Genomic DNA, 13,979 nt, shown 5'->3' with positions numbered 1-13,979 from the left:
AGTCTTGAGTCAACCCCAGAAACCAGATGCAGGGAAAACTGGGCTTTTCTAGTTCTGGTGTTCAAAGAGCAACTTTTTTTTTTAAGCATAAGTACAGATACTGTGAAATGTTACTCTGAAGTGAATATAATACAGTCTTGATATTCTTTTTAAGAAGGTTGAAATCGGGATGTACCAGTTTAGCAAAGGAAGCTTTCAAAATGGGCATGACGCTTCTTTTTTTTTTTTGCTGAGCACTTCAAAAGCCACCAAAATAGCTGTTACCTTCTGTCCTGGAAACTGTCAGAAACCTATAAATAAACATAGAATAATGCAGGAGCAGGAAAAAATGTTATGCCAACAGTTAATGTTGTTGTTATTAATTCTGTTGTTTCTTTTTTTCTTCTTTTTACAGTGTATCCTATTCAGTGCATGTCTCTGAGGATTACCCAGGTACAGTGCAACATTCTTGTCCGTGACACATATATGCATATTACCACATGTGGTATATATACCATTGCTATATTCAGATGAGAATATCTGAAAGGGTGTTGATATCTTCCAGATGCGTCCTTGTGCTAATCATTTTCCATTAGTTAGATTATTTTCACAGTCATTTCTCCTTTTCAGGTGACATTTATCAGCTGGGTCAGGGTGAGAAAACCTGGTTCACAATTTTACAGAGACCAGAGCTTGTGATGCTTTCCGTGTCTGGAGCCAACAGTGATAGGAGTGAGAAAGTGCCCAACTCCTCTTTGGCATGGTAGATAAAGCTTGATCTTTCAAGAGGCTGAGCAGTCTGGCACAGGGCCAGCAAAGCACTTCTGCGTTAGACCTTAATGAGACTACTTGCGTTCTTCAAGTTAAGCCTGTGGACTGTGCATTGATGCTTCTCAGGGTCAGCTGGAGCCAAGGGTTTGTGTATGGGTATATCTTTGGTAACGTAAGCTTGCAAAGCTGTTCCCAGCTGCTCAGTCCTGCCTCCCTTTCATACTCTGAGCTGGGTTGGCAAAAGCATTTGTGTAACTGTGCGGCCAATCTAGACAAGGGGAATTAGTCATGTGAAAGACAACCAGGCGAGAGCAAAAGCTAGTTTTCAGCTAGCTTATTTCCCTGATTTCCTTCACAAAGAGACTGCACAGATACTTCAGCTGGCACAGAGGTTAGCAGAAGCAGGAGAGGGAAGCGGGCAGACAGGCATTGTGCAAGTAAAAGTATGTGGTCGTACTGCTGGATTGCACCCCATTGTGTATTTTGCACCTGGGAATATTTAATAGTGTAAGTACCGTGAATGATAGGAAACCCTCTGGCCTTTTTTGATCTTTATCCATAACATCACTGTAATATTTCTAAAAGAAATATTTCTGGTTTCTTTTAGAATCTCTAAAGAAGTGAGGCTTTGATCTTCTTCACTGATAAGCAGTAGACTATGTCTGTTCAAAACACCAGTGTTTGAAGCAGTTATAGAGAGAAATCAGCATCAGCAGTGATGCTAAATACAATGGATAATATGAAAGAATGCTAACAACCTTTATGACAGTTATTTTTTTTACCAGTAAAAACTGGAGGGAAAACTGCCACTAATAATAATCTATTCAACGTGTAGTAAGGGAAGAAACTGAGATTCATAAAATACAGTCATACCAGTGGTAAATTGATTTACTGATTACAACATTGACCTGAAAATGAACGGAGGGACAAATAGTTGGAAAAAATCTGCATCATATGTTACTAACAGTTTGTTTTATTAAACATCAGTAATGGATTTATTCATTTCAGGGATTAAGCTATTATGAAGGCACAAAACTTGGTCTCTGGGAACCCCTAACGAAACGGCAAGCTGGAGCACTGAACCAGCAGTTACTCCCACAGCACAAGATCTCATCTCCTGGCAGAATTCTGTCTGACAGACCTCAACCTTCCCTTACGGATGCTAATTGCAGCATGCCCTGATGGCCTGCAAGCCTGAGTGACTTTGGTGGCTCTAGAACTTAACGAATGTTCTCTGCCATCACACCCCATATTTTAAAGCCAGATAGAATTTGAACACTTTACAGTGTAGCTAACTTGGTGAGCGGGGCGTAAACCAGCTGCACATGTTTACTGATCAAGGCTTTGGAAGAGCTGTTTTCATGCATATCTCAAGCTTTTTGCAGGATCTATGTTTGCTCTGTGATGAAGAGGTGCTTAGTGTGTTAGGAATGAAAATGACTCTTTGCCATTTTACAGCTTTGATCGTAAAAATACTCATTTGACTTGGTAAGCCAGATTCTTTGTCTCCTCTCTTTGTCCTAAATCTCTAACTTAACATTACTGCTGATTGTGGCTCTCTTCTCTGGCATGTATTTTAAGGGATGTTTCAGGGACACGTCAGGGTGTTATGGTGTCAAGTCTGGGAAGCTCTGTGCTGATGTCCTCCTCAGCTGGAAGATGATCTTCAAGTATTGCTGCTAGCTGATAGAGTTCAGAGCAACACGCACTCATCAAATTAAATTTCTCACAGGATGAATCTTTACAGATCAAGGTTTAAGTCCATTAGTGCGTAGCCATACCAAAGTTATATCCTCTGGAGATTAAGAGTGTGTAATACACAGTGGATCAAATTTGGAAATCCGAGAGAAGGCTGTCAGAGTTGATCATCAGATATATTGCTAACGCATGCAATAAATATATGAAAATAGAAGAGATTAAGTTACTATAGAAATGATGTTCATTCAGCCAAAAGTGATACCACCACAAGTAAATTTTAGATACTATAAGAAAAGCTTTGGATACTGCATATACTCTAGCTCCCTGCATTGCTGTTATGTATGCAGCGTCACCGCTTTGGCACTGATAACAGCGTGTAGCTATTGCTGAATTGCTTCATAAAGCATCAAAAGATTACAAACAGCTGAGCATTAAATCATACCTATGGGAACCATAATATGACATGACAACTTTCAATAATGGAAGGTGTTTGAAAGTTTCATAATTATGAGTGAAAGCTAAAAATATGCTCACAAAGGCAACTGAAGAAGTTAATAGGAATAGTGTTGAGACAGTAATGTCTCAAAGTTATATATACATCACTGAAATTGTGAAAATATCACTGAAAATTTTAGAGGCAGGTAATAACAGTTCCAGCAAAATATCTCTGTAACTATTTTCTGATAACATTGACATGAAAAATAATGCTCCTAAGGAGCAGTTATAGAATATAACATCAATGAATAGACTGAAGTCCCATTAATATGGGTGGATCATGACTCCTGTGAGAACCATTACAGCAGCAAGCATTTTGCTAATGAATATACGTTCAGAGTGATACATGTTGGCTGCCATAAACTTGTAGAATTGCTGTAGTCTTTTATCCCAGTGATTTGTGTGTTACACACGTGTTAACAGAAACATCCTTTTCTTAGACATTGTTAGACTGCAGCAGGGACGGAGAAAACCAGTTTGGCAGCGAATGGTTTGCTGCATCCCTCCACTAGGTCCAGGCACTAGGTCCTCCGCTTAAGAGGAGAGGTGTTCCTGGGTGTAGTGTGTTAGAAACTGGATGTTGAAGAAAGCAAATCAAAACCAGTATCCTAATTTCCAGTTTCATTAGACTGATGGGAGGAAAGGGAAAAACCCTAATGGCTGCCAAATACAAAAGAAAAACAAAAACTTGGCAGTGAAAATCATATTATCCAGCTGCCAAGAAAGAACGACAATGGGCATAAAAATATAATTAAAAGCTATAAAAGCTGTAATTGAGCAGCCCTTTTTTCCATATATGTATATCTTGGTAATTATCTATTCTGTACAGCACATATTGTTATTTTTCCCATTTTTCGTACAGCAATAAGTTCTAGCACATGGATTTCCTTTCTCCCATCCATATATATGGGGTTAGTATATTTAGAGCCAAATGGTGGCCTCTCTTATTCCAGCTCATTAGACTCTATAGCAGTAAGTTACACTCCCAAACCTGGGAAGGGAATGGGCCTGTGTTGTATATGCCCAGAGCCATCCAGCATGGCGAGGCTAACACTGAAATGATGACAGCAAGGTGGAGCATGCAAATAGAGGCAAGGCAGGGATTCGCGGAGAGGGTGAGATGCAGCTGTCCTGGAGGCATAGTTGACAGGCTGTCCTGCCGATAGACAGAAGTGTGAGGAGGAGTGAATGCTGGCAGATGGCTGGAGGAACCCCATTTTATTCGCACGAAGCTGTGGCTCTAAAACATATCCCTGTGCCAAGCGCGTAGCCAAGCAAACACAGACTGAGCTGATGGAGCAGGTTGCTGTGCCCGCTGGAGTGCAGAGCTCGGGGAAAAGTGGTGTCAGCCTTCTGCAGCAATTGCCTGCATGCAATATATGTATGTTGAGCTGAGCGCAGATCACTCAGATTACCTCGTGGGACGGCACAGGAGTGGAAGTAGGCGAAGGTGTGGGACAGTGTCAGACTCGGTAGATGTGTGTGAACGTGGCAGAAAGGCTGTTTCACAGGCGGCAGGCTGGGAAAGCCCCACGCACCTCTCTGTGTGCAGCAGTGCAGCTGCTAGTTTGCAAAGGCGGTGTGGCACACCTGTGCGAGAAAGAGGCGGCAGCGTCGGGGCTTCATCTTGATACAGGCTGCTAAGAACCTCTGTAATACAAAGGATAATATTACTGAATTTACTGCTCGATTAATGTTAACATCTTTAACATTTCACTGGAAACACTGTGGTCAAAGGCTTTGAGATTGCAGCAGTATGCTTAAAATGGTATGTGAGTTCACGCACTTTGCTGATGTGGGACCGGAGTGTTCAGAATTATGATAGACCAAGTCCTTGTTTCAATTCTCTTATTTGTCTCTTTATCTGTGATTATTTAATTGTCAGCCTTCCTGCTCTAGAGCGTAAGTTTCAATTCAGCCCAGATCAGTAGAAAACAAAATCTTATTACCTTCATAGGCAGTTCAGCAATTTATGCAAAATTAGCTTCATACTACATAAAAACTTGCTGCTCCTTGTTTGTTGTTACTAAACGTTTGGTTGGAAAGCAAAAAAAGAAATGAAACCAAAAAACAACACGCAACCCCCTCAGTCTAATCCCTACATTTTGGAAGAAAATTTGGGATAGACTTTCCATATTCATATCCATACCTAACATTTTTGTTAAGTGGGAGGAATTTTTTTTTTTCTCCTGAATCAGGCACAAGAAAGGTTATCCACTGATTAGAAGATACTTCAAACAACCTTTATGTGACTAGGCAAAATGAGGCACGGGTACTTCGCATAATAAGCTGTTAACACCCAGCTCTGAATGCAACCTTCAGTCTGCACAGCTTTCAGTGCAGTTTCAGTGTCAGGCATAGCAAAAAGCATAGAACAAGTCTTCATTTTGGAAAAGGTTGGCTCAAACCCCCATAAGCCTTGTGGGACGGTTCAGAGTAGTGCTTGGTGTGATTCACAAAAGCCATGACATCGTACTCCAGGGGTTTGCTTGTATAAAATTTGGGTCCGAATCTTCCATCCTTTTGGTATTTTTCTTTTTGTTAGCAATTTCAAGGCAAAAAAACCCACACCAGGAAGATGATAGCGCTCGTCTTCCCTGACCATCTGGGGAGTGGTTCTTTATGGTACAAGGGTGGGACAGGCAATGTGGGAAGGGGCTGGCAGAGCACAACTGGACTTCACCATGCGAGGTGTTTTTCTTTCGCAGATAACACTTACGTTTCCAGTTCTGATAACGATGAAGATGTGTTAGTTACAACAGAGCCAATTCCAGTAATTTTCCACCAAATCGCTACAGGTAATCTTATGTCCCGAGTGTTTCATCAAGTTCGTATTTTGTGAGGAAAGACACGATGTTGCCTGCACTTAAAGGGAGATATGTTAATGCGTGCAGCTATAGAGTTTGCTATTTTCTCACAGTCTGGCTGTAGTAAATTGTCCTACATTTCAGAATAGAAGAAATTAAAATATTTCTTTTGGGGATCACCATGATTGTGTAGGCAGAATGTATTTTATTTTTTTAATGTCTTGCAGTCTATGCTAAAGCAATTCTCCTTGCGAGGTGCTTAATACTTCCCAATTATAAGTTTTCATGCTCACTTCCTTAAAACTTCACTAAATCTTCGGCGTTGGGGATGAAACAGTCTATAACTACCATTGCCTCTGGTGAATTATTTCAGGAAATTTCAAACACAATGGTTCAGCTGTTTCACTAAATTAGACTATAGAAAAAAAAATATTTTTTCCCAGTGATTTTGGGAACCTCTCATTTGAAATTATTTCCATACTTTAAAAAAGTATTTGATACATGTACTTTTCAGACATACGGGCACGTTTATACAATACATAATCAAGATTTGTTCATATTCCATAGAGACTTTTTAGATTTTAGCAGCCAAATTCCCTGATGATTTCAGGCTGCAGGAGAAACTGCATACAGCAGTCTTAATTCTGGCAGTTCTTCAGATAGGAACACTTGACTTTGCAGGTTTTTTATTATTATTACAATGCTTTAGGGCTTTTTGCGTAACAGAATTACTTTGAATTCCACTGGAAAACCAATATGATCTTCAGTCTCTGATCTCATTCATAACGATGTAAATGAGGAATAATTTTACTGAAGTCGGTGCAGTGGCACCCAAACAAAAACTGGCCATTATAGTCAGAAGTTTAAGATAAATTTTAGTTGCAGGTATTTCTGTAATTTAAAAAGAAATAAAGCCTGTCATTTAAAAGAGAATAAAAACCTGTTTTGTGTAGAAGATGATCTGATATAATTTTGCTCAGGGGTATTGATTTTTCATTCTTTTATGAAATATACAAAAATAATGAATGACACTAAATTGTAAATCACAGTTTGGGAAAAACAAATCTCCTAGATGGACCAACTGAGTTTCATTTCACAGTTAAAAATATGAGTCTTCTGAGGGACTTCTTAATTTTAGACTGTTGTATTATAAACTCTTCGATGCTTTTCATATCTGTAACTTTTTGTTCCTTGTTTGCTCTACCACTGCAACTAAGTATTTCAAGTCTACATATGCAAAATTATTTGATGTTTTTCACAGATGTTCCCTATTTTCCCTTTTCTTTTAAGAATTAAGAAAAACCAGTGATGTCAGCTATTGTTTATCCATAAAATCAAAATTACAGAGGGAGAATGGAGAGGTATGTATTTCTTGTATGGATATTTTAACAGAAGTTATTTTAAGAAACAACAGAAAATAATAACATATGAAATGTTTACTATAAATTTCCTATCAAATGTGTGCTTATGCAAACTGTACATGTTTACACGTTTTAGAAGACAAACATAGTTCTCTGGGTTTCATACATGGATTAACCAGTGGATCACTTAGATGGGATAGGGATGCTGGCATCCTAGGGAATACGGTTTTGATGTTTATTTCATTTTTGTTCAACATTGGTATAGAACCTGTCTGCCCTTAAAATACAGCTCTCCTGGAGAGGTAGGTCTTGATGCCATTACCTTTTAACCTACTCTTGCACATAGGACCACATCCCATTTATTAGCTCACTGCTTCTTCATGTGGCCTACAGCCGCCCCACTGGAGGGTCTAGACCTCTGCATGACTATTCACCGTAAGTAGTGTCTGGAGTATTAAGGCCTTCCAGTCACAGTTGTATTTGTGCTGTACCTCTGGCATGGGTCCCTGACCACTCTCACTGCGACATTAACTCAAGAAAGAAGTGGTACTAACATGAAGCCTACAGGGCTTGACAGCGTTAGGGGTTCAAAGAAAGTACCACGTAGGCTCCTACCCCAAGCAAGAAATTGAGCATTGTATCAAGAATTCAAGTGCTTGATTTAAAGATTTCCACTGGTAAGGGTGGTTGCTGAGTTTTTTGCCGACTGCTTTTTAGGCTCTGATCTGTATTTGATCCTGGAAAGGAGAGATAAGCATGCCCAGATATGCTAATGTGTATGGTTGGGGTTTTTAGTAGATAAAACCTGATTTGATGTAAAAAGCTGCACTGGAAATACTTTGCTTCAACTGCCTCATCATTGTATTCAGTGCTAGGTAAGCATTAGAAAAATTCAAGTGCAGGAAGAATTTACCCATTTGATTAAAAGCTTGAGATATGGTTAGCTTCTATAGGACAGAGTTTGAACTTCTATTTTGTTTCTAGAAATATTAAAGTACTGAAAAAAAAAACCCTTTTAAAAAAAGTCTCTAACACTGACCATTTCTGTTGGCTAGACGGTTAAGAGGTTTGGTTAGGATAGGATGGGTTTGTCACTATTCTAATGTGAGAGTTTAATTTCTCTTTGTTTTGTGTGGAATTTTTGTTCAGTTGAGTTCTGTCTTAACACAGACTTCCCCTTGGGCTGAAGTTATTATAAAACAAAGAAGACTAAAATCACTTTGTTTCTTTTCAGTGAAGTAGAAGCAGAAATTACTTTTATGCCTTGTCATAGAAAATTGCCGTGAAATTGGCTGAAATACAGTTTTTTCTCTATGTATACATATAGAGCAGGAATTTAAAGGCAAAGGTAGGGAAATGGCATTAGAATGTCTGACCATAGAAATTGGTGATAAGGGTATATTTGACATTTATGAATGTATGGGATTTAGGGGTAACTTCTATTCTTTGCTTCATACATCTGATTTCTCTTCCATTATGGCAGTTCTGTGCAGGATGTAAATACAAAATAAGCAGTAAGTAGATCATGTTCAGGTTGAAGTGAAGAATTATGATTTTAGCAGGTGTTCTTTAAGGGTTCCTTGTCAGCATAGGGCCTAGAAATGCATGCATTGTGGGAAACAAGAATTAATATCTTCAAGCAATTACATAATTATAAGTAAAGGTTCCATTGGTGGGAAGCAGAATATAACTCTTCAGCTCATGCTGAGTTGCAGTCTGTACCAGGATCAGTTCTATTTACTTGAGTGCAATTATTCACAGAGCAGCCTATTTAGAGCAGGTTTTACTTGGGTAAGCATATTACTTTCTAATCCTTAATTTTCAAAGCTCAGAACAGAGCCAGTCAGAAAATTAAGTTTGAATTTTTCTGGCAACAGGCTGGTACTTCTGTTAAAAGTAATAATTAAGCAGCAATGTGTCAGTTTTTCACAGAAGGGAACTTAAAGAGATCTCATGCTCGGACTTGAATTATTTCCTTAAACTATTAGAATGATTTACCGGAATAAAGTAAATTAAAATTTTATTAGGTCACTGAAACACCAAATGAATTAAGTCCAGAACTCGTTTTGGTGGTAAATTAAGCTTTGTTTAGCAAAAGCACAGCATGAAGTATCCCTGCATAGTCTACTGAATTCCCCAATACCTTAAAATACCACACTGTGTCTGTAGCCAGACAAAGTATTATTTCTCCAACATATATTCAGGGTGTTTTTAGGTACCCAGTTAGTAGGTGATATTTCACTATTCTTAAAACAGGCCCTTAGTACTCTTCTGGAAAAATGATACTAAAACATCTCTTAATAAAGAGTGCTATGAGCTTATTTTTAAAAACTTAATTCCTGTAGTTAAAATTAGAACTATAAATGCAAGATAAGCATATCACTTGTATCATTGTTAACTTTCCTTTTCCAATAAGGAGTCACGGCACAACAGCACAGTTGAAGAAGACTCTGAAGGAGATAATGATTCTGAGGAATTTTATTATGGAGGACAGGTAATGGAGGAAATTTTTGCACAAATTTCAAGAAATTAATATTTGAAAGCTTCTGTTGTTCATGCCATTATAAATTTATTATAATAATTAGTTTCTTGTGTTTATTCAACATCGAATAGAATGCCATGTGTATATATACATAGTATTTTATAGCAGAAATATTGAATATGTTATACTGTATAATTATATCAAAATTAAAATAAGATTGGTTTGTTTACATTTGCAAAGCTGTAAGAATAGAAAAAGCAAGTACTCTTCAGAACGTTTGAAAATAGAAGCCAGTTGCTTACTTCCAGGAAATAGATATTCACTCTTTAAAGCTTATCCCATTATTGATACAAATGGGAAGTCAGGCTGGATCCAAATCTGTTTCCTTCTGGAGGATTGCCATTTTGTAAAGTCAAGAGCACTGCAATTTAATGGTAAAAATGGTTATTACAAAACAATTTTGATCTAGGCAATAGTCCATTCTTTTTCTGAGCTCTACAGTTAAATTCACCTTGAAAAATGCTGCATATTTTTAGATGAATGTACTGCTCTGTGTCTTTCCTTCTTGTTCCCTTAGCAGAATTAGTTATTATTACATTCTCTTATGTATTGCGAAATAAAATCTCTTCATCTCTTTTCCTTTTGCAGTGTCAATAGAGTGCTTCATGCTGCTAGTCTCTTTATTCAGATTTTTCTCATCTTTTTAGTCTGTCTATTGCCCCAAAGGAATCATTCCTCACTTACGTTATTGGAACTGTTTATTTCGATGAACATTTTAACAAATTGTGGTTGCTGTTTATGGAAGTTGTCACTGCCTCAGCCTTGAGGCTGAAGCCATCCATGCCCTGGCTGCGCAGAGCCGAGGCTGCAGGAGCGCACCGGCAATGCCAGCCAGTTGGGTCAGTGCAGAGAGCGTGGGATGCTGATGAGCAGGACATCGCTGAGCCGCTTATCTTGCAGAGCCAACAGCGTGGTGGGGTTTGAAAACAAAATACATGCTGAGGTGCTTAACTCTAAAAAAAAAAAGCACGCCCCTAAAAAGCTATTAAAAGTGGTATTGACACTGGAACTGAAAGAATGTATTTTCAGTGTGAGAAATAACTGACATGGAGTATTAATGCATGTTCACTTCAGAAATGACTACAGGAATTGCCTCCCTTCAGCTGCTGACTCCTCCAGCCCCGCAGAGCGCTGGGGAGGACTGTGTGCACAAACTTCAGTGCAAAGAGCAATGTCTTATTTTAATCTGCCTGAGAGGAAAAATCTTCTGATTTTGCCCTGTAGTGATGAGTTGTGTGTACTGGCTCCATTTTTCAACTCTGCAGTAACCTCAAGGTGAAGAAAAAGGCAGCAAACAGCTGGGAGTGCTTATTTCTTGAACAAGCACTAACACGTTTGGTAAAGGATGTCTGCCAGTGCCCAAATAAATGAATAAATATTAACATTGCCTATAAGAATTGAACACAGAGAGCAGTACATCATTTTGCAAGGTGTAAAAGAGCTGTGTAATAGGCAATACTGGTTAGAATTTAGTTGCCTTATATTTGAAGTGGAAACTATGTTGTATTGCATTGTCATTTTTTTAAGGTAATACATTTAATTGAAGGAATTATAACTGGCAAAAAAAAATACAGTTAGATCAGCAATAAAAAAATATCAAATGATTGTGAATGTCTTGAGTATAGAATATTCAAAAAGCAAAATAAGAAGAACAAACAAGCAGAAAAAGACATAGAAAGTATATTTAACAAGAGAGAAAAAAAGGAAATTTTTAATTTAAAATTTCATGGTCAAAAAGACAAAATTCTGGACGACGTGTAGAATTAAAAAAAATATTAAGGACAGAAAATGAATAGGAAATCAGGTAATGAGCAAAGTCCCTCGAGAGATAAAGAGAACAGTCCTTTTTCAAATAAAGTGATTGTAAGAGTTATAAAGTGAGCACCAGGTGTATTGGGAAGACAAAATAGTTGACTGTATATTTGGGGAACAAGCAAGGCAAGCTGCTTCATTTGAGACAAGTCTGTGCTGTGCCCACAGAGAAAGGGGACAAAAATACTAACTTTAGCAACTAGAGGGAATAGATGCCAGTGTAATTGTGTGCAATACAGTTGGGAAAGGTGGATGTCAGGGATAATTCTTAACATTTCTAAGTAGTTACAGCTGGAAAGACAAGAGAGCAGCTGATGATGAAACAAGGACCGTGGAAGATGGGAAATGGCATTTGATGGGCAGTGAAAACAAGATACGACCTTTTGGTCATAAATTAAATGTTTGTATCTGCTTCCTAGGCACCTGCTTGTAATCCTCCCTAAGGATTTAATGGATAAATACTTTAAAGTAGCTAAGTGATTCAATAGCCTAAGTCCTATTGATTTTCAATGGGATTTAGGTTTGTAAAACACTTAATCTCCTTTAAAAATGCAACCTTTTGTCATTATGTGGGACAAAATAATCTGAATCAGGTCTCAGATTAAAAACTGAGACTTTCTAAACACCGACACTTCGGACACAGCAAAGTTATCAGATTTTTTATCTTTTATATTCACTTTCTCTGAGATTCTTTGTTAATTCTTGCTTTGAATCTCTATCTTCTACATTTGCAAATGAGAACAGGAGATTGAAACAGTAATACTACTGCCTTTGGCACTCTCTCTCCCTCCCTCTTGTGCTTCAGTTACAAGACATACTTGCAAATGCAGATCAGATATACAAAACTCTGGCAGTCTCCTCTGCATACATCAGCATGTCTGTGGCACTAATTCAGGGGTGGAAAATACCATACTGTGGTCTTACAATTTGCCAGAACACTGCTTTGTTTCCTTTTTGAGTTTGTAACCTCTTACCATCAGAAAATAGATTGGAGACAGCATTATGTTGAGCAGTTCAGTGCTCTGCATAGTGTTCTTTTTGGATTTTACTATTATTGATACGTAAGACTAATTAAAAAAATGTGGTTTAGGACCAACAAAGGTGGTTGGTGCACCACAGCTACAATTTGTGAAATGATTGCTGTGGTCTCTTTGGAAGCAGGACAGCAATTATTTATGCATCTTTAAAGAATTCATCTTTGAGTAATGAGCATGTAAAAAGGATTGATTTTCTCCTACCTAAAGTGAAAAAAAAAGATAATAAAGGTTTTCTTTCCATGCTCTTCTACTTGGAAAATTTTTCTGACATGCCTGCCCACACAAGAGAGGGATACTTGGCTTATTCCCTTTTGCTCATGAATATTGTTTCTACCTCTGATAAACACATGCCCATGCTATGCTGATGAGTTCCGAGCCTTATATTTGAAGAGTTCTAAGTCTAATCAAATTATTCTTTGCTAATTTTCACATGTAAAAAGTGATCAGCTGATTAGTATTTTAATTCTATTGAAATTTATTTAATTAGATTGAAAAGTACATCTCCAGATATCAGAGCTGAAAGTGTCACAGCACTGGTCTCCTACAGATTTAGATATACAAACGGAAGAAAGAGTACTGCAGTTAGATATGGCTCTGCAGTAGCAGGAATTCTCTGCAGGAATTCCTGTATAAGGAGATACATATATATGTCTAAAGGGGTGAATTACACTCTTGTGCTTTGCTCTCTGAATTAGTCAAAGGTACAAGTCAAATCCTACTCTCATTTCTGAGTCTGTCCAAATCTAGGGAGTTCATCAACTTTTGTGGAATTACTGTCATTCTGATTGTTGTAAAGAAGTAGAATTAGGTTCACACAATCAGGAGCATATTGCTTAATGAGAAAGTAGTGATAGACTGTGAATAGATTGTTACAAGCCTAAAGAGCTATTTTGGTCCTTGTAGAAGATAGGAGGATACCAATTATTTTGGCTTCATACGGTCCAACCAAACCAGCTCACAAGTTTTGCTTTATAGTGCAAGCGCTAACATAACTGTTTCCATTTTTCCTGTAGAGTTTGAAAAAAATGGGGATGGTGTCTAAATGCATGTTTCTTTATACCTTCTGTGGTAAAATACTTAAAATGGGAAAATGTTCTTTAATTTATTTTTTTTCCATCTGATACTACACTGGTGGATATAATACAGCCAATGCATAGACTGAAAATGTAATTTAGATGCTGAGACACTTGGTATATAGAATAGTTTCATGCTTCTCTTGTTGAGCCCAAGCCATTCTGTGTCTAATATGTATAAGAGTGTGACAATGAGCAAGAGGGAGCAAACCTTTGTCCTGTAGAGGCTGGACCAGGATGATATGACTGGGGACATCTGGTTCTTCTCCTACTTAACAGTTTTAAAATGCACAAGTGTCCCAGAACAAACTCCAGGACAAGACAGGACAGAAGGATCAGTCCTTTGCAGCTTCTCTTCCCACTAACAGGAGTGGAACCCATCGAAAAATTTCGATGCAGAGCTG

At 38.0% G+C, this 13,979-nt stretch overlaps 1 protein-coding gene across 1 annotated transcript in view; it reads left to right on the top strand.

The window, feature by feature from the left end:
• PARP8 (poly (ADP-ribose) polymerase family, member 8) overlaps positions 1–13,979 on the top strand; it is a 116,300-nt gene that overhangs the window by 51,409 nt on the left and 50,912 nt on the right. The window contains exons 2-5 of the mRNA XM_009326964.1: positions 395–432; positions 5,652–5,741; positions 7,041–7,111; positions 9,528–9,605. Of these exons, the coding sequence (XP_009325239.1) occupies positions 395–432; positions 5,652–5,741; positions 7,041–7,111; positions 9,528–9,605 (277 nt within the window). The remainder of the gene's footprint in view (positions 1–394; positions 433–5,651; positions 5,742–7,040; positions 7,112–9,527; positions 9,606–13,979) is intronic.

This window comes from Pygoscelis adeliae, unplaced genomic scaffold (genome assembly GCF_000699105.1).
Source record: "Pygoscelis adeliae isolate BGI_AS28 unplaced genomic scaffold, ASM69910v1 Scaffold116, whole genome shotgun sequence".
NCBI lineage: Eukaryota > Metazoa > Chordata > Aves > Sphenisciformes > Spheniscidae > Pygoscelis > Pygoscelis adeliae.
Note: the sequence above shows the minus strand (reverse complement) of the source record. Positions and strands in the feature narration are given on the sequence as shown.